Below are 20083 nucleotides of genomic sequence, written 5' to 3'. Positions count from 1 at the left end.
TTCATTTCCTCTTAAGTAGTTACAATCTTTTCACATATAAATAACTGGAGCTTATAAAACCAAGTCAGGTAGTCGTGGTCACCACAGCATGAATTCGGTTATCAGCTATTTAGGGAAGGAGGAGGGAGGTGGCGTGGGGTGGAGCTCGGGCCTGAGTGCTGGATGTCAGAGGGCCACCAAGTCTGAGGGAAGAAAAAGAGCAAGAAGCCCAAGCCGCGCTGGGCAGGCACCTCAGCGGCAGAGCGCTTGCCTAGTTCAATCCCCAGAGCCAAAAAAAATAAATAAAAATAATAAAAATTAAAACTAACAATTTTTTTTTTTTTTTAAAAAGACCCAGTAGATAGCAAAAATTTGGTGCAGGGGGATGAATTGGGGCAAATTTGGGAATTCACATTTGACACAGCTGTCCCCTTTCTAGTGACCTGAGTCTGTGTTGAAGGATGACATCCTTTTGGTGAAAGATGGGGGGACATTATTCTTGTTGATTCAGCCCGTGGCCCCTTGGATTCAGGCCCAGGGCCTGGAGGCCAGCAGACAGGGTAACACAGATGGGGACCTTGGCCTAACCAGGAGGGCCGGATAGCAGGCAGCCCCATATCCCGAGCAGACTCAGGTTGAGTCTGTTGGGGACCAGGAAAGTCACAGAATGAAACTCCATCGTGGCCTGCCGAGGCAAGCAAGGCCTCAGAGGGACATGCCCAGGGGTACAAATGAGGGGCTGGGACGGGAGGCAGGAGACTGCAGCTCAGTGTGCAGGAGGGGAGGGGACGAGGCCGGAGGGGACCAGCAGACCTGGAGGCTGGGAGCAGGTCCAGGAGCTTGGAAGCCATGAGGAGCCAGGGCAGAGACTACCCCAGGGGAGGAGGGGTGACCAGGAGGCCTAGCTGAGGGGACAGCTGCCGGGACGGAGCTCAGGGAATGCGGAGTCGCTGGCACAGGCTTCTGTTTGGCAGCTGCCATGATGGCGGAGAGGGAGGGCTCGCCGAGCCTTCCGGAAGCCAAGGCCGTGGTCATCCGGGACCTTCTCACTCTTGTAACTTCTGAATGATCCTCTTCACCCAGGGCAGTTTGGGGTTGGCACAGATCTCCCGGTCCCTGATGGTTTGCAAGCTGGAGGGAGGAGATAGCAGGGAGACGCGTGGCAGCATTAGCATCCAGCACACACACTCCAGGACCTTAGCATTTATGGCTCACCTACTGTATGCAAACCATATTTCTCAAGAAGAGGAGGGGAACAGTAAGGGCTTTCGGGATCCTCTGCTCCTCTGTCCCCAGCCTTGACTGCCTGGTCAGGCCATGCTCCAAGTGGTGGACTTTGGAGCCAGCCTCTCTGAGTTCAGCTCTAGCCTGGCCACTTGTTAGCAAGTCGCTTAACTTCTCTGAGCCTCAGTTTCCACAGGTGTAAGATGGGGATGATAATCATAGTGTCAACTTGATGAAAATTTGATGAGTTAATGCAAACTCGAGTACTCAAAAAATTACACACTGAAGTGCTGCAGCACATAGTAGGTGCTATATAGTTACGCCAGGAGCTGGCATGATTTTTTTACACTGATTTTCTTTGTTTTTGGCAAGGGGCTGGGTACCAGGGATTGAACTCAGGGCACTCGGCCACTGAGCCACATCCCCAGCCCTATTTTGTATTTTATTTAGAGACAGGGTCTCACTGAGTGGCTTAGTGCCTCACTGTTGCTGAGTCTGGCTTTGAACTCATGATCCTCCTGTCTCAGCCTCCTGAGCCACTGGGGGATTTACAGTTGTGTGCTAAGGTGCCCCCACCTACACGGATTTTCTTAATTCTCACAATAACCCATTGAGGCCCTATTATTCAACCCATTTTACAGAAACTGAAGAAACTGAAGTCACTGGACATAGTGGCACATGCCTATAAATCCCAGTGACTTGGGAGGCTGAGGCAAGAAGATCACAGGTTTGAGGCCAGCCTTAGCTCCTTAACAAGGCCCTAAGAAATTTAGTGAGACCCTGGCTCAAAATGGAAATTAAAAAGGCTGGGGATGTGGCTCAGTGGTTAAGTACCCCTGGGTTCAATCCTCTGTACCATAAAAAAAGAAAAAAGAAAAAGAAAGAAACAAGAAACTGAGGTCTACGGAGGTAAAGCCACTGGCTGCACCGTGATCGTGAAGCTGGGACTCCCCTGGCCCTCTGAGAGGCCGGAGGCTCAGGGAGGAGAGGCGGGCTCTGGCCCAGGATCACACAGTAAGTGTGACCTCGGCTCTTGCCTCCCCACTGCAGCAAACATGTGGGCCCTGGCCCTGGAGCAGGTATCGGCAGGGGTGGGCTCACGGCTGGCTGGTGGTGGGAGCCATGCCCCTGCCCAGGATTCCCTTCCTGCCTCTCAAGACCCTGTCCTCTGGGCCCAGGAGTTCTTGGTCCCCTCACCCCCTGGCCTGCCCCACTGCACAGACAACTGAATAGAGAAAGACTGAAGAAGGCAACAATGCCCACCCGGGCCCCCTGGGCAGCCCGCCCAGCCACTGTGGTCCCTGAGCAAGACCCGGCTCCTCCCTGAGCCTCCATCTCCCCATTTGTCAAGCCACATTCTCTCTAGAGCCCCTTCTGGCTCAGAACCCAACGATCACATGTGTGCCCTCTTCTACTGAGCACCTACTGCATGCCGGGCAATGAGCTTGACACCTCCCACAGGCTGTCACTGTGCCCTGTGATGCTCAAGGGGCCACTTAGCTCCTTTGGGCCATCTCCTCTCCCATGGAAAGGGAGGGAGTGCCCACGGCACCGGGTGGGTTCCAGGATACACGAGTCCATATGTGTTCGATGGACCCAGGTCGTTCCTTCCCCTGTACTGACAGGCAACCGAGGCTCGGAAGGGGAATGTGAAGCCCTGGGACGGCTTCCTGCTCCGGCCTTCATTGTCCCCACCTGCGACCCCTCTAAGAGCTGGAGTCAGCGTGGGGAGGAGAAAGATGGGAGGGGGCTGGTGATGGAGCCCCAAGGGGGTCCTGAGCCCCCAGCCCAGCTCGACTTCGTGTGAGATGTGGAGGCCACAGACCTGGGGAGCGGGAAGCCGTCAGGGGGCTACCACTGAAACAGGGGTCTCCCAGCCAGGTGGGGGCCAAGGGAAAGGCAGCCAAGAGCAGAGAACAGGACTCTCAAGAGAAGGGCAGCACAAGGCCCCGGGGTCCTAGCACATGGAGCTGGGCCTTCCCTCTAGGAGCCTGCCTCTCCATCCGGAAAATGGGAACAGTCAAGCTTCTGGAATGAACGCTGTGAGGACCGAGGGAGTTGACCTGGGCCAGCTCAGGCAAGGCCGGGTATGGGAAGCTCTTGACAAGTGCTAGCTCTTCATGTTGTTGTTCTGACCAAAATGGGCCTCCTCAAATAGCTCCCAGGGGACTGGGGAGACTGGGATGCTTCTGATGGGAGCGGCTCCAAGCCATGGTCACCTGTGCCCAGGACTGTTCCCTAGAGCTATCAGCCGGTAGCCGCCTACTGCCTACGCTGCCGTGCCCACGCCCGGGCGGCACCCCATGCATCCTCAGACTCTGGCATGCATAGCACAATGTCCTATGATATTTGTCGAATGATCACATTATTTTTGTTTTTGGAACATGCCAACCTGGGGTGAGCCATCTCTTCCAGCCAACTCTTCCAACCGGCATCCAGAGGCCCGGCTGCATTCCTCCAGCCCCGAGTCCGCCCCACCCACTTACATCTGGGCCACCCGGGCTATCCCCTCCAAGGCCCTGTGGCCCTGCTCCCTACTCACACGACACCAGGCCTGCGGCAGGAGTCTGAGGTCCAGTAGAAACTCTTCACCAGACGCTGGGGCAGCGGGAGGCGGATGTAGTCCCGGCAGCAGATGCTGTCTTCCACGTTGGCGCCATAGGGGCCTGGGACAGGGATGCCCAGGGGTGAGCAAGGTGGAGCACAGAGAGGTCACCCTGGGCCCCAGCCCCTGGCCCAGGCCCCTCCAGGGAAGAGATTCTGCTCTCATGTGGAAGGATGGTGTCCAGAAGATTCTAGGCCTTCAAAAACCCTCGCCTCTGAGGAGCCACGAGGGCCCCGGACCTACACTCTGGAGTGGGTGGCTCAGGGGGTGGGATGAGAGCCGCTGAGCAGAGACGAGAGCCCCAGCTTCCCGGTGGGTCTCAGCCACTCTGAGCCAGAAGGATCCTGGGACTTGCTGCAGGGTGAGGCCTGCGGACCAGCAGCTTCGGCTGACAAGTGGGTTGGTCACGGTCCCCACTTCATGGGCCTTCTGTGCTGGGGCAGCTCTGAGGACACTCCACACTGTGAGCAGTGACGTGGTGGCTGTCTGCCTCTACCTGACCCAGAGCAGGGAGCCCATGTGTGGTGAAGGAAGCCTGGACCCCCACATTGAGGGCAGGTGCCAGAGAAACTGGGTGGTGGGAACAGGACCCACTTTCCCAGCTGTCCCTGCTCTGCCTTTTCCTACTCAGGTCAGGCCCTCGGGGGCTCTGCATCCACACCCCAAGGGCCCTGTGTTCCAGGGACGGGGGATCCCTGGGTCTTGTCCACCACAACCCCCCAACCTAGCGGAGACAGCTCTAGATGCCAAGCCTTTAGATTACCCATTTAACAGCTGTATAGACTGAGGCCCGGGAGAGCCGTGCCACCAACCCAAAGCCAGAGGACCAACAGCGGACTGGGCTCTTCTGCCCTCAGCGCAGTGCCCTCTCCAGGAGCGGGGCCTGGGCTGGCCTCTGGGGGGATCCCTCCTGCTCCCCAGTCTCACCTGCATCCGTTGCCTGTAGAGCCACCGAGAGGAGGATGAGGGCCACCAGGAGCGGAGCCTGCAGGCTGGCCATGCTCTGTGCTGTGAGTGCCGGCTCGGGCGTCTGCAGTCACCAGGGGACAGGAGGCCCTGGTATTTAAGCCATCCCTCCACCCACCAGGCTCAGACACCTCTTAGTCACCCGTGAGCCCAGAGCCCCTGACATTCAGATCTGGAAAGGAGAAGTCCTCACTTCCTCCCCAGGAGATTCTGTGGCGGGGAACCACTCGGGGGCACCCCCACCCCGTCCAACTCCGGGCCTCCAGAGGTTCACAAAATCCCCCTTGAGCCAGGCCTCCGGGCCCCTCCCTCCCGGGGTCTGCTTGCCGAGGGGCCTTGTCCCTGCAGATCTGGGGGGGCTGGTCTCCCAGGAGGGGGTGGGGAGGTGCTTCCATGGCCTGTGTCCCTCAGCAGGTGACGGGACAAGCCCTCTCCTGGAGCTGAGGTCCGTCTCCGGCTTGACGCATGTCACCCATTTCTCTTGGAGGGGAGTGGCCATGAGCCCCTGGGGTTGGTCTCTCTGCCCCTTCCTAGCCTTCTGGGGCTTCGCACTAAGTCCCCACCTGGGCCACCTAGAGCTTGTGGGCCACTCATGAGTCTTTAAGGAGTTTCCACACCCCCACCTTGCTGCTTCTCCTTCTTACCCTCCTCCCCATCGGACACCATGACCACTGGTCCTACTTCCTCAACCTCCCCCGATCCCCGTCCCCACTGCCCCTGCCCCACCGAGGTCACCTCCACCTCATCTTGGACACCGTCCCCTCCATCCCTTCCCCACACGGCGGCAGCCACAGTGCGTGACCCAGACGAGCTTGACACCCCTCTCCCTGCTTCAAACCCTGCTGTGCTCCCCGTGGACTTGAGCGGGGGCCAGGCCTCCTCTCCTGACCTGCCCCCGTGGCCTCCCGCCCTGCGGGTCACCCCACGCTCCTCACAGTTCCTCAAAGACGTCTGCAGCCTGCCCCGGCACGATTCCACTTTCCACTCCTCCACCGCACAGACTCCAAGTCATGCGTCAGGAGAGGATGAAGAGGTCACCTCCTTGGTGAGCCACCCCCTCAGGGCATTCCACTGTCCCAGGGACCCCAGCCCGCTGGGCCAGGTTCTGTCTTTCTCAGGTTCCTCAGAAGCCAAACCCCAAGTGCTCGGAGGGCTGCTGTCCCCTTTTTTCCTGTCCCCAGTCCCCTCCAAGAACCAGGCTCAAGTGGAGCTCAGAAACTGAGGCTCGGAGCAAGAGAGGACCCAGCCTCACAGCGCCTGAGCCAGGCCTGCACCTCAAGACTCAGGGTCCCGTGGGCCGGGGACCCATCCCTGACTCGCTCGTTCCTTCATTTCACAAGTGGTCATTGAACCCTGGATGGAGCAATGGTCCCCTAAAAAGAGCCACGTCCTAAACCCTCGATCTGTGAATGTGTCACCTTACGTGCTGAAAAGGACTTTGCAGGTATGGTTAAGCTGAAGACCTTAAAATAGGGAGATGTCCTGGGTCCTTCAAGTGACCAGGCAATCCTAGGGTCATCCCAAGAGAGGGCAGTGGCCAGAGTCAGAAGAGGACACAGGGTGACAGGGCAGGGACCAAACGGTGCAGGACTGTGGAGCCAGGCAAGCAGGGACCTGGAGGAGCTGGAGAGGGTGAGGAACCGGAGGGTACCCAGAGCCACCGGGGAGCACGGCCCTGGCCACACCTTGAGTAGTCCAATGAGACAGTTAAGACGTCAGCTTCCTGAGCCGAACCGTTGTACACTCGTGTGGTTTGTGGTGATTTGTTAAAGCAGGGAGGAGGAACTAACACAAGCACCTACTATGTGCCTGGTGTGCTGCCAAGAGTTGGGGAAAGCAGAGTTCCCTGCGTCTGTGGCGTTTGCCTCTGAGACAGACAACAGGCAAATAATACCAGACAAGGGCATGTCCCTGTGATGAATGCCACCAAGACAACAGGAAAGGGGAGAACAGGCAGACCAGGGGGAGAAGCTGTGGGCAGGGAAGGCCTCAGGAGGGAGTGACGTTCCAGGTTCCAGCCAAGACCCAGAAAACAGGGTGGAGCCTTCCAGGGAGAAAACACAAGTGCAAAGGCCCTGTGGTGGTCGGGACGGGGTGGGTGGGGTTAAGGGCTGGGGAGAGTGCTGGCCCAGCAGGGTGGCCAGAGGGGAGAGGCTGACAGGCAGGTCAGGCAGAGGGCCCATGAGCCTCCAGAAAGGACTCAACACGACGGGCACAGCCCTGCCTTGGGGGGCTCTTGGCCAAGGGCACTACACCAGCCTCGTCATAAAGGGACAATGTCTGATTCCACCGGTCAAGTCCCTAGATGGCCACATCCATAGATCCAGAAGGTGGCGGGGGGGTTGCCAGGGGCTGTGGCGGGATCGGGGAGGGGCACGGGGAGTTGGTGTCTGATGGGACGGAGTCTCAGTTCTGGAGACAGATTGTGGTGGTGGCTGCCAACTGTGAGAGCACATTTCATGTCACTGCGTTGCACAGTTGCGACGGTGAGCGTATGTTATGTGTGTTTTACCTATAAAGCGTCCCTCCAAATCCAGACAAGCCACTGGGACTGATGTCCAGTTAAATATATATATATACGCTCTCAGGACTAACTTCCAGTTTCAAAAAGAAATACAGGAAGTAGAAGAAGATAAATGATCCAATAAGGAAACAATCAGACAGAGGGACCTTCAGACCTCTGCAGGGCCACTTCCCAGGGCCAGCAAGAAGATAACGCCATTTTAAAAACAATGTTAAGTGGCCAGGACATTTAGTGTCAGTCTCTAGGGACGTAAGGGACATAGCAGCCAAATGCAGTATGTGGGCCTGGGTTAAATTCTAGGGTTTTTTGTTTTGTTTTGCTTTGTTTTTTGGTACCAGGGATTGAACCCAGGGGCGCTGAACCACTGAGCCACATCCCCAGCCTTTTTCGAATTTTATTTAGAGACAGGGTCTCACCAAGTGGCTCACGGCCTTGCTACGTTGCTGTGGCTTTGAACTTGAGATCCTCCTGCCTCAGCCTCCCGAGCCACTGGGATTATAGGTGTGCACCACCGCACCTGGCAGGACTTCTAGTTTTGAAAACCAGCTTTAAGAGACCTTTGGAGAACATCTGGGGAACCTGAATGTGGCCTGGGTGTGGGGTGACAGTAGGGTTTGTTGTTGATCTCCCTGGGTGCATGAAGACTTCATGGATTGCAGGAGAAAGGTCCCATTCTTAGGAGATAGGCCTTGAAGGAAGTATCTGGAGGTGAAGGTCATGATGTCCTTGATTTCAAAGAGTTCAGGGGAAAATGCGTGTGTGCCGTGTGTATGCAGATGAGGGTGTAGGGGTATACAAATATGCACATGTGTGCACTTGAAAGTTTTGTCAAGTGCACACAGAGATACACTGATGTCTATGTAGTGTGTGTGTGTGTGTGAGTGAGTGTGTGTGTCTGTGTGTGTGTGTGTGTGTGTGTGTGTGCGTCCTTGGCTGTGTGCATAAGGGTGAGAAAGTCCCCGGGGAGAGAAAGGTGAGACAAAGCAAAAATGGCAAAATGCACCAGGGTGACAAGGGTACAGCTCGGTGGCAGATGTCCTGGGGATGGTTGAACTACTTACAGTTCTTCCTGGACATTTCAAATGTCATGAAGAAACCTGCTATGCTGCCCAGGCTGCTGTCAAACTCCTGCTTCAGCCAAGAAATATCTGAAGCGGAGCCATCCTGTGAGCACAGAGCTGTCACTGGAGGATGGAGTGACAGCATTGGGGCTGGTTTTTCCTCTGAAGTTTGGGGTTTTCTTACAGGGGCCCTGCCAGGGCTGAGGCCCTGCATGGGTGGGCTGAGGGACCTCCTGGAGAGCACCTGAGTCCCCAGGTCCCTCCGGGCTCTGCAGCAGCGCCCCAGCCCCAGCCCCTTCCCTGTGGGCCTGTGGCCTCTGCTCCCCGGCGCCCTTGGGCTCCCTAGGGCTGAAGAAGGGGTGGGCGCCCAGACAGGCCCAGGGATGGGCTGGTCTTCTAAAATACAAGGGGAGCCGGTTCCTCTCGGGCTGCAGGTGGGGAACCACTGGGGCACAGCTGGACGCACGGATGACCAGGTGTTTTCTCTCCTCTTAGGAAGTGACAGTGCCTCACCCCGTGCTGCCGCGGTGTGTGCCTGTCTCCCAGTCCCAATCCTCTGCCCCAGCCTTCCTTCTCCTCTTGTTTGAACTAACTTTCATTTATTAAAAAAAACCCCAAAAACAAAAAACAAAGCCAGGTCTCTGTACAGTGGCACCCGCTGCGGTCCCAGCTACTCCGGAGGCCAAGGCAGGAGGACGGCCTGAGCCCAGGAGTCGAGGCCATCTGGGCAGCGGAGGGAGACCCCATCTCCTAAACAAGCAAACAATAAAATACACAGAGGAAGAAACACCCCAAATGTCCATGAACCGACCAACAGACAGGAAAGGGCAGGCCGGACGTGGGGTGGACGTTATTGGGTCTTTAAAGGGAAGGACGGTCTGACACCCAGAGGGACTGAGACGCTGCTGGGCAAAGTCAACCCAGGACAAAAGGACCGATGGGGGGTGACTGCACTAACAGGAGGGGTCTGGAGGAGTCAAACTCGTGGAGTCAGAGAGCAGAGGACAGGGAGAGTGGCGGGGAGCGGCGAGTTAGTGTTTTATGGGGACAGAGCTTCCGTTTGGGAAGATGAAGGACTTCTAGAGACGGAGGGTACGAGGCCGCCCCGTGGCTGGAGGTGAGGCTGCTCAACCGCACACTTAAAAATGCTTAGAATTTAGGACGCGGTGGCAGGCCGGTGGTGGACCCCGACTTGGCAGGGGAGGCCCTAAGTTTGATCCCCAGCACTGCAAAACAAAATGGAGAAGTTAAAATGGTGAATTTTCTGTGATGCACATTTTATCACAATAAAAATGCATAACATCCCGTGTGCATTTCCACAAAGGCATTGTCACTCCTGGAAGGATACATAAGCGACTTGATAGCATTAGCTGCCTCTGAAGAGGGGACCTCGGCCGCGGGCAGGGTGAGTGACCTTCCACCAAACACCCTCTTGTGTGATTTGACTTTTCCGTGTGCATGAACGGCCTGTGCGAAAAGATGCCATTCTAAATCTACGGTGTGGACCCAAAAGTAATTCTCCTCCGAGAACTACCCCCAGGTGTCATGTCTTCCCTAAGAGGCCCCAGGCTCAGTAATTTCTTATTTGTTCTTCACAGATGGTTTTCACCAGCTGGGCATGGGGGCGGGCGCCTGTAATTCCAGCAGCTCTGGAGGCTGAGGCAGGAGGATCTCAAGTTCAAGGCCAGCCTCAGCAACTTGGTGAGCCCTCAGTAACTTGGCAAGACCCTGTCTCTAAGTAAGATATGCAAAGGGCTGGGGATGTGGCTCAGTGGCTGAGGGCCCCTGGGTTCAATCCCTAGTACCAAAAAGAAAGAAAGAAATGTTTTACGCCCATGGAAGCTCATAAATCCAGGCGCTCATTGGAAGAAATGAGAGGGTAGGAAGGAAGGAAGGAGGGAGGAGGAAGGAAAGATGGACGGCAAGAAGGAAGAAAAAAAGGGAGGGGAGGTGTGAGAATGAGGTGGGAGGGCCGCGGTGGGTGGGCACAAAGGCTTGCTCCACCTGAAGTCCGCGTGGGGAGCCCTCTCTTCCCAGAGGCGGAGGGTCCCCCACTCCATGGAGGCTCCTGATGCTCACTCCAGTCCCCCATGGCCAACAGTCAGGGTTTCCCCTCCTTTTTCATTTACATAAAAATGACCAAATAACATTCCTGGAGTGGACTCCGAGGGCAGGGCGGTGCCGAGGATGAATTCCTAGAAGTACGGGGTGGCTGGCTTTTTGCTTCCACTGAGACACAGAAAGAAAGTCCCTGCTTTAAATATCAGCCACCAGCTTCCTCTTTTCCGCAGAGCAGGGGGCGCCCCGGGGAGGACCCCCTAGGCCCCTGGCCCTGAGCGCTGTGAGCCCCATCCTGAAGCCTCCTCTTCCGGAGGGTGGAGGCCAGCACCCAGCTTGTCCCAGGAGCAGGAGGAAGGGAAAGCACCGTTCCCGGAGCGTGGGGCCAGCGGGCGTGCAAGTCCAGGGCCCTCGTGAGCAAGGAGAGGTGAGCAGGATCCCAGGAGGAGGCTTTGAGGCTGCGTCCATGTGGACCCTGGGAGACTGCCAGGCAGGGAAAGCTCTCGGAGGACGGGGAAGGCCGGAGAAGGAAGGAAATGCCTTCTGGGGGCTAAATGGCCCCAGTGACCACCGAGGCCTCAGTAATATAATCCTGGTGATGATGATGATGGTAATGCCACGGTGGACCTAGAATTTCCTCCATGTGTTCAATGCTTGGTCCCAGACTGTGGAGCTATTGGCAGGTGATAGAACATTTAAAAGTTAGGACTGAGCAGGAGGCTTAGGTTTTAGGGTTGTTAGGGGTGTGCACTCAAAGGGGATTGCAGGACACTCGGCTCTTCTTTCTCTACACAGTCCTACCATGATATGCTACTTCTCCATAAGCCAAAGCAAGGCACCAATGGTCATGGACAGAAACCCCTAAAACTGTGAGTCAAAATCAGCCATTTTTCTTTATACCTTGATCACCTCAGGCATTTTTTCATAGTCATGGAAAGCTGACTAACAAACTGGTACCTACAGAGAGCTAGACTTATTGTGTCTGGTATTTCACATTCACCATCTCATTGTCTCCCTGGAGAAACATTTTAAAGAGGCTACTATTGTTATGCCCATTTCTCAAATGAAGAAACAAAACCAGGGAGCCCCCAGCCAAGGGGTTTTGCTGAGGCCTGACAATACAGCCCAGCTGCACCCTAACTGCATGCAGCCTGCAGCATGGTCCCATCCCGGTAAAGGTGGCAGTGATGGTAACAAGTCACCTATGGAATCCACCTCCGTCAGCGCAACCTGAGCCATCCTCCCTCCAATGAGGGACCAAGGCTCAGGGAATGGAAACCGTCTGCCTAGGCCACACTGATGGAGCCTGGATTTGACTTCAGGTCTTTAGGTTTTGTTTTTTTGTGTTTTTGTACCAGGGATTGAACTCAGGGGCACTAATTTACCACTGAGCCCCATCCCAGCCCTATTTTGTATTTTATTTAGAGACAGGGTCTCACTGAGTTGCTGAGTGCCTCTCCTTTGCTGAGGCTGGCTTTGAACTCGAGATCCTCCTGCCTCAGCCTCCTGAGCCACTGGGACTAACGACATGTGCGCTTGCCGTGCTGGGCGTCCGTTTCTAATTGAGATGTCTCCAACTCAGCCTTTTAAAGTGTAAGATTTGGTGCTTCTTCCTGTCTTGGCAAGGTTGGACACCCTTCTACCTAATTCCAAGGTATTGTCCTCACCCCAGGAAGGAGCCCGCTCCACAGCACCACTCTCTGTTTTCACCTATTCCAACCCTCGACCTCACGAGTGTGCTTTCCACCTCTCTGGGTTTGCTTTTCATTAGCGTTTTGCAGAAAAGGGATCATGTGGTACATGAGGTTTGTGTTTGACTCCTGCCACTTAGCCCAAGGCACCCATTCTTTTCTGTTGATGATCAATAGTCCATGATGCGGAGAGCCTGCACTTTATCCATTCATCAGCTGATGGACATTGGGGTTGTTTCCATTTGGGGACTGTGGGATACAAACTTTTATGTGAACATGTTTTCTTTTCTTTATTTTTTTGGTACTAGGAATTGAACTCAGGTGCTTTACCACCAAGCTGCATTCCCAACCCTTTTTATTTTAATTTTTAATGTTGAGACAGTATCTCACTAAGTCGCTGAGGCTGGCCTCCAACTTTCTATCCTCCTGCCTCAGTTTACCTTGTCGCTAGGATGACGGGCATTGCCACAGTGCCTGGCTCGGGAACATGTTTCCAATTCTTTTTTTTTTTTTTTTTTTTGTAGTGGGGATTGAACCCAGGAGTGTTTTACCACTGAGTTACATACCCAGTCCATTTTATTTTTTATTTTGAGATAGGACTTTAGCAAATTGCTGGCCGTCTCATTAAATTGCTGAGTCTAGCTTTAAAATTGCAATCCTCCTGCCTTAGTCTTCTGAACTTACAGGTATGAGCCTTTGCACCCAGATGCGTGTTTTTAATGCTTTGGGGATACATGTGTAGGATGGAATTGTAGGTTGTATGGAAACTCTATGTTTAGCTTTTTGAGGACCTGCCAGGCTGTTTCCAAGGAGGTTGTACTATTTTACATTCCTACCAGCAATGTCTGAGGGCTCTGATCCCTCTATTTCCTCACCAGTGTCTGCTCTAACCATGTCAGCCATCCTACTGGGTGTGAGGTGGTACCATGTGGTTTTGATTAGCACTTCCCTGATGACTAATGATATTTAGCATCTTATCATGTGCATATTGGCCATTTGGATATATTCTTTGGGAAGATATCTGTTCAAGTCCTTTATGTATCTTTTTAAATCAGGTTGATTGTCTTTGTGTGGTTGAACAGGTTTTTTTTTCTTGGGAGTGGAAGTGGGTACCCCAGAGGTACTTAACCACTGAGCCACACCCCCAGCCCTTTTTATTTTTTTATTTTAAGACAGCGTCTCCCTAAGTTGCTGAGAGCCTCGCTAAATTGCTGAGGCTGGACTTGAACTTGAGATCCTCCCGCCTCCGCCTCCAGAGCAGCTGGGATTGATTACAGGCGTGTGCCACCGCACCCGGCCTGATCACTGTACTTTCTAGAAATTCCCTCTCCCCGGGTTTTTTTATCCTTTAAATTTCTAAATGAAATCTTTCAAATATACAAAAAAAGTAAATAAATCTTAGGACTCGCAGCCCAGATCCCACAGCAGTTGACATTTCCCTCTGTTTTGGTTGGCACTCCTTACTCTTTTTGATTTTTCATTAAGAGGTAAAATATTTTAGGTACAACAGAAGCTTCCCTCCCTTTCTTTCCGTGGACAACCACAAACACACCACGTGGAGATTCTGGGGAACTTGCTCCACCCAAGGAGCCCGTTGTACCATTATGGCCCCATCAACCAATTCCACGACTCTGCTCTGTGGATCTTAACATTTTATACAAGTGGCACCTTGCCCAATGTCACCAGGGACAACTGCCTCCACTCCTGTATCAGCTTTTCTTCCTCCTGATGCCTTTAGCACGTCATTTGTCACTGTGGTGAGCAGCTCATCCTGTGTTATGGATGGCTTTGTGTGATTGTTGTTATTTTGCTGTGCTGAGGGAGGATGCCAGGCAAGCACCCCACCACTGAGCTACGCCCCCAGCCTCCAGCCCTGTGTTGGAACCCTCCATCCTTCACGAGGTGAACATTTAGGTTGTTTCCACATTCTCACTATGACACTTCTAGAATGAGTGGACGTCCCCGCGTGGGCCTCCCCGTTCCCTTCATCTTTTCACTCACCTTTTGCTCTAAACCTGCTTCTCCCCTGACGTCCCTGCTTCCCCCGCAGCCTTCTGAAGGGTGGCTGTGCACGGAACTGCAGCGTGGCTCGGGGGGCTGAGGCGGGAGAGGATCCTCCTGGCTCCTCAAGGCTGCTTCCAAACCATCCATTTCCCCTCTCTCCTCCCCTCTTGGAAGTGCTGTCAGCAGACTTTGCAGCCCCTCTCCTCCCTGACAATGACAGTGTCCTGTCCTGGCCAGTCTCTCCAGCGACTCCGTGATCATCATGGTGACTTGGTACCAGCCTCCCATCGGCAACCTCCTCTCGGCCAGTGAACTTGTGCCTCACCTCCCTGCGCCCCTCACTGCCAAGCCATTCCCAGCCACGCCCTGTCCAGCACCATCAAGGAGCAGTGCAGCTCATGGCCCGGGGCATCCAACACCAATGACCCCCCCAGACTGACGCTGTCCCTCGTCCCCGCGCATTGCTCCGCCTCTCGTCCTTGTTTCTCTCCATTTTCCTGGACTGTCACTCCAGGGTCGGTTTACCCAGTCCCCTCCCGTCACCCGTCCTGCACCTACACCGTGGTCGTGGCAGAGAAACACCCAGCCGTGCCAACCGGCCACTCAAGATCACCAACCTCTGGAGATCCGTGTGCCACCAGGATCCCCGCGGCTTGTCCTCATCACCCCGGCCCCTCCTCGACCACCACTCAGGCTCCAAACTCCTCCTCCACGGTCCTCGCAGGCGACCGGTGACCCTGAATCCTATTTTCCCCAGAAAAGAGAGGTTGCCGGAGGACCACACCCACCCACGACCAGTGAGGGCGTCTGTCCCCAGGCTTGTGCCTTCCTGGCTCCGGACAAAGCCGCTCTCCTCCTCAAGGACATCACCCGACCCCCCATCTCTTTCCTCCACTGTGTGGTGGCATCTGCGGGCAACACACTGCTGCTGGCCCCTCCCGTCTTCAGAGCGCCTGGACTCCACATCCCTTCCAGAAACTGGACCTTCATAGGAAGGCTCAAAGGAAGGGTAGCACTTGCTGTCTCCCAACCCACCTCCCAGTCTCTCCATCTAATTCCACCCCAAAGATCCCCTGGGAGCTCCCTGTGAGGGTGGATTCATGAGAGGCAGGGTCCCTCCAGGGGGGCCACGAGGGATAAACCCCTGGAGCACATCGTGTTTCCGGGGTATTGACAGAGGATTAAGAAAATAATTCTGGCCAGGTGCAGTGGCCCATGCCTGTAATCCCAGAGGCTCTGGAGGCTGAGGCAGGAGGATCTTTTTTCTTTTTTCCAAAAATATTTATTTTTCAGTTGTAGTTGGACACAAGACCTTTATTTTATTTATTTATTTTTATGTGGTGCTGAGGGTCAAACCCAGGGCCCCCCATGTGCTAGGCGAGTGTCCTACTGCTGAGGCTGGCTTTGAACTTAAGGTCCTCTATGGGCTAAGGCTGTGGCTAAAATTGTCTAAAATTTAAAAAAATACATAAAAGGCCTGAAGAAATGGCTCAGGGTTAAGTGCCCCTGGGTTCAATCCCCGGTATCAAAAAAGCAAACAAAACAAAAATCTTTTTTGTCTTATGTGGGATGGGGAAACTGTTGAACACATGAAGGATATAAATTTTTGTTGTTGTTGTTTTTTTGTTTTGTTTTGTTTTGTTTTGTTTTTTGGTAGTTTAGAAAAGAAAGCATTAGAATTGGGTTAGCCAGCACATGTTAGATAATGTAACATCAAATATTGTAACTAATAGCCCAGGTATGGTGTTGCACGCCTGTAATCCCAGCAGCTCTGGAGGCTGAGGCAGGAAAATCGCAATTTTGAGACCAGCCTCAGCAACTGAGGAAGGCTCTACACAACTTAGCAAGATCCTGTCTCAAAAAATAAAAAGAGCTGGGGCATAGCTCAGTGGTTAAGTGCCCCTGGGTACAATCCCTGGTTAAAAAAAAAAAAAATGTAACTAGCAGATAAACCCAAATCATACAATGACTCAGACACATGAAGTTCATCTCTCATTACAGAAAGTCCCAACAGGCTATTCCTCATTCACGGGCAGCTCTTCTCCAAGGGATGACCTGGGCACCGAGGCTCCTCCCATCTGCTCTGTAGCACCTGGGGGTGCTCATCAGCATCCAGTCATGGAAGAGAAAATAGAAAAGACCCCAGAGTGTGGGAAGCTCTTTGGATCAGGTCTAGAATTTGTGTCCGTGTGGTCTGATCGCATTCCATTGGCTGGAATTCCAACACGTAGTCTCCTCTACCTGCAAGAAGGATGGGAAGCCCAGTATCTGAGGGCCCAGGAGGAAGAGGAACTGGTTTAGTGAAGAGTCTCTGCAAATGTTGAGCTACTGGACATCATCTAAGGAGCAATGACTGGCCAGGAGAAGAGGATTCAGCCTCCAGAACCTCGTTCTGATGGGTGCATGCTCCAGTTGGGTTTCCCGGGGCATGTCCCATTGTAAAACAGGACAGCTTTCCTGCAAGACGGCCCCATAGAAAAGCAAACATTCTACCTGCCCCACATGCATCTGCCTCTTTTGCCCTTTGGTATATTTTGTGGGTTTTATATTTTTGCATAAAAATGGCAGGTACCTCAGGCTGGAGTTGTGGCTCAGTGGTAGAGCGCTTGCCTAGCACATGTGAGGCACTGGGTTCAATCCTCAGCACCACATAAACATGAAACAAAGATATTGTGTCCACCTACAACTAAAAACTAAATATTAAAAAGAAAATGGCAGGTACCTGGGCACCTGTAGGTTAGGACCAATGTGATGGAACTGTAACTTCTAGAGAGCAGACTGCATCGCAGCTCTGGCACCAACTGGCAGTGGGAGCTGGATAGACAGGAGGGACTCAGGCTCTGACTCGCCCCGCCAGGTTGTGAGATCCAGGACTTGCATGTGGGTGGCCCTCACTCACAACACCATGGGGAAAGCCAAGTCAAAGGAGCACCGTGCTTGGCCCAGGGAAGCCCAAGTTCACGGTCCCCAGACAAGGTGTTGGCTGAAACTAGGAGGAGAGGAGGTGACATCCTCCAGGGAGGGAAGCACAAAAGGGAAGTGGGAAAGGGTGAGCGATGGCATGAGGGGAAGAGAGAAGAAGGAAACCCAGGCACAGTCATCCCCAAGCCCCGGGTTCTTTCCATAGAAGGTTCTAACATTCATTTTCTTGTTGTTTATTTGCCTGGAGGACTGTGAAGAAATCCGGGGGAACCCAGAGCATCCAGAATCCCCAGGAGATGAGGGGCCTGAGGACCACCTAGCCTACTGGGGAATGGGTCCCCAAGGACCAGCCGCGAAGCTCCCCTCGCACTATCTCATGCTGCGCCCCAGAGAGCTGCTGCCGCAGGGCTACTGGCCTACTGCCTGGGCCTGGAGTCCTCTCTGGACAGAGAGAATGATTTTTTTTTTAAGTGATCAAATGTCAATAATTGGTGAATCGGGGTGATAGGAACACAGGAGTGCTTCACTGTTTTTTTTTTTTTTGCAAATGTTCTCAAGTTTGGAATGGCTTTAAAATAAAAAGTAAAAAAAAAAAAAAAATGAAATCAGAACATATCAGCACCCAGAACCCCCTTAGGACTTCTTCTAATCATAGAAGAAGGGAAGCCACCCCTGGGGGACTCCTGGTACCTGGACTTTTCCAGTGATTCTACTTGAATCATATGAAAAGCATTCTTTCATGCTTGACTCCTTTCAGTCGAAGTTATGCTTATGAGACTCGACTATGTCATTGCTTGTTCTCTGGTGGAGTCATTTTCAGGACTATATCATTTTGTACCATATGAATTTGTCACTCGGGGTAAGGAGCTAAAACTCTCCTCCCACAGAACAATGACAAACGGCCCACAGTGTCACAAATAACCACGTGAAAACTGGAAGCTTATCAAAAGTGGGTGTGGTTGGGTGTGGTGGCACACACGTCTGTAATCCCAGCAACCTGGGAGGCCCAAGCAGGAGGATTACAAGTGTAAGGCCAGCCTCAGCAATTTAGCAAGACCCTGTCTCAAAATTAGAAAGAGGGCTGTGGAGGTAGTTGAGTGGTAAAGCATCCCTGGGTTCAATCTCTAGCACACGCCCCCTCACCCAAAAAGTATCCGTGGGAGGTATGACTATGTCAGGTTCCATGGCAAGGGGAAATGAAAGCTGACCTTAAAGAAATTATTCTGGATGATCTAGTGAGCTCACTGTAATCACAGGAATTTCTTAAATGTGGAGGGAGAGATTTGGCTGGCCATCCTCGTCTCTGAACGTGGAAGGGAGTCGCTGGTTAAGGAATGCATAGAGGCTCTAGAAGCTGGAAAGGGGAAGGAAATGGATTTCCCCCTAGAGGCTCCGGAAGGAATGCAGCCCTGCGGACACTGATTTTAGCCCAGTGAGACCTGGTTTCCAACCCATAAAACTGTAAGATAATAAATTTGTTATTTTCAAGTCGGTCAGTTTGGTTACAGCAGCAACAACAAAACTAATACAGCATATAAGAGATTGAAGAGTATTTCCTTTAAGAAAACCATGGCAGGGCTGGGGTGGTGGCTCAGAGGTAGAGTGCTCGCCTAGCATGTGTGAGGCCCTGGGTTCAATTCTCAGCTCTGCATATAAATAAATAAAGTCCATTGTCAACTAAAAAAAAATATTAAAAAGAACAAAATTATTGTATTCATATTTCTCTTCCCCTCAACATCATGGTGTGGAAGGTCTACCAAAGTGGTCAGCAAGGGGTGACTATCTGGAGCAGATTGCAGAAATTTACAATGTCAGAGTACTGAAGCCAGAATTAGACAGGCAGTCAGTGTAGATAGGTAGAAAAGATAACCTGCCCCTGCTCCAACCCCTTGCTAAGGTAACCTGTCCCAGGGACTGTCCCTCCCTACAGGGAGCTGTTAGTCATTCCCCTTCCTGCTCAGATCCCTCCACCTTGGCCGCTCCAGCCCACCTGCTTCTCACCTGTTGGCCATCCCACCCAGCATCTCCTGAGCCTCGTCAAGGAAGTAGGCAGGAAGGACAGAGAAAGGGGAAGAGAGCAGGAGAACACAGGAAGCCTGGGACATATAAAAAAGGGAAAAGGCTCCCACTTCTTGGGATACCAGGATACCAGCTATGGCCCCCTTGTCCCTCCTGGGAGAAGTCTATGTTGCCCCTATTTAAATAAACCCTGCTTTCTAGTGCTTCTCTAATGTCCAAACTTCCACATGCGAGGAAGCAGGACTGTCACCGATAAGCAGTGGTATCAGTAATGTCAAAAACAATAGTGACCTCAGGAGAATACAGTCAGGAAGGCAAATGTCACAGCTCGCCTGAGGTCTTGATACTGTCTGTGGAAGGAAGCCGGCCAACAGATAGGCCATAAATCCAACAGGGAGGACGGAAAATGAGACAGACAGTAGTCCTCTATGAGGCTCTACTACATCTGATAGTCCTGCAGGCTGTGCGCACATGCAAGACTGTGCTGAGATCAGGAAATACTGGAGAAGGCTCTGATGCGCTATCAATCATGAGCTTAACACGTGGCCTTGAAAACACAGAAGTTAAAGTCTGGGATAGACTTCTGAATGGGCTGAGCTGTAAATGCACCCTCCAAAACACAAACAGGCCATTGAGCAAAGGGTAGAAGTCTTACTGGCTCTAGATATTAGGCAGGACTTCTAGCAAATCACCAAGGAATGCTGACTCAGAGGCAACCCCTAGAATTAGATTTTTTAAATAAAAACAAGAATAGAAAATAACTGAGCGGAGACATCATTGCCACATACTCTGCAAGAAATAGAATCCACAGAATTAATCCAGACAAGACACCAAACAAAGAAACAGACCAGCAAAGGCCAACAACAGTAAGCACCCCAGGGGTAACAACATCCAGGGTTGTTACAGTATCTAAAATATCTAGTTATCAACAAAGAATCATAAGACAGGCAAAGAAACAAAGAATGACTGATACAAAAGCAACAGTTGTTGGAAACTCTTTCTTGGGGAATACATATGTTGGATTTCACAC

General features: G+C 52.8%; 1 protein-coding gene across 1 annotated transcript; it reads right to left on the bottom strand.

Annotated features, from left to right (window-relative positions):
• Window positions 1-1025: 1025 nt before the first annotated feature.
• Ccl22 (C-C motif chemokine ligand 22) lies at window positions 1026-4808 on the bottom strand. The gene is made up of 3 exons (XM_026395627.2): window positions 4736-4808; window positions 3746-3869; window positions 1026-1110 (listed from the first exon to the last, which is right to left on the bottom strand). The coding sequence occupies exons 1-3, from the start codon at window positions 4806-4808 to the stop codon at window positions 1026-1028; spliced, it is 282 nt and encodes a 93-aa protein (XP_026251412.1).
• Between the last annotated feature and the right edge of the window lie 15275 nt (window positions 4809-20083).

This window comes from Urocitellus parryii, chromosome 15, assembly GCF_045843805.1.
Source record: "Urocitellus parryii isolate mUroPar1 chromosome 15, mUroPar1.hap1, whole genome shotgun sequence".
Lineage (NCBI taxonomy): Eukaryota > Metazoa > Chordata > Mammalia > Rodentia > Sciuridae > Urocitellus > Urocitellus parryii.
Note: the sequence above shows the minus strand (reverse complement) of the source record. Positions and strands in the feature narration are given on the sequence as shown.

What these genes read in the sequence shown, in the direction of transcription:
- Ccl22 (XM_026395627.2), bottom strand. Translation starts at nt 4,808, where the DNA reads ATGGCCAGCCTGCAGGCTCCGCTCCTGGTGGCCCTCATCCTCCTCTCG. An exon ending in TCTACAGGCAACGGATGCAG is followed by an intron (nt 3,870 to 4,735) that starts GTGAGACTGGGG and finishes TCCCTGTCCCAG; the next exon opens with GCCCCTATGGCGCCAACGTG. An exon ending in TGCCGCAGGCCTGGTGTCGT is followed by an intron (nt 1,111 to 3,745) that starts GTGAGTAGGGAG and finishes TCCTCCCTCCAG; the next exon opens with CTTGCAAACCATCAGGGACC.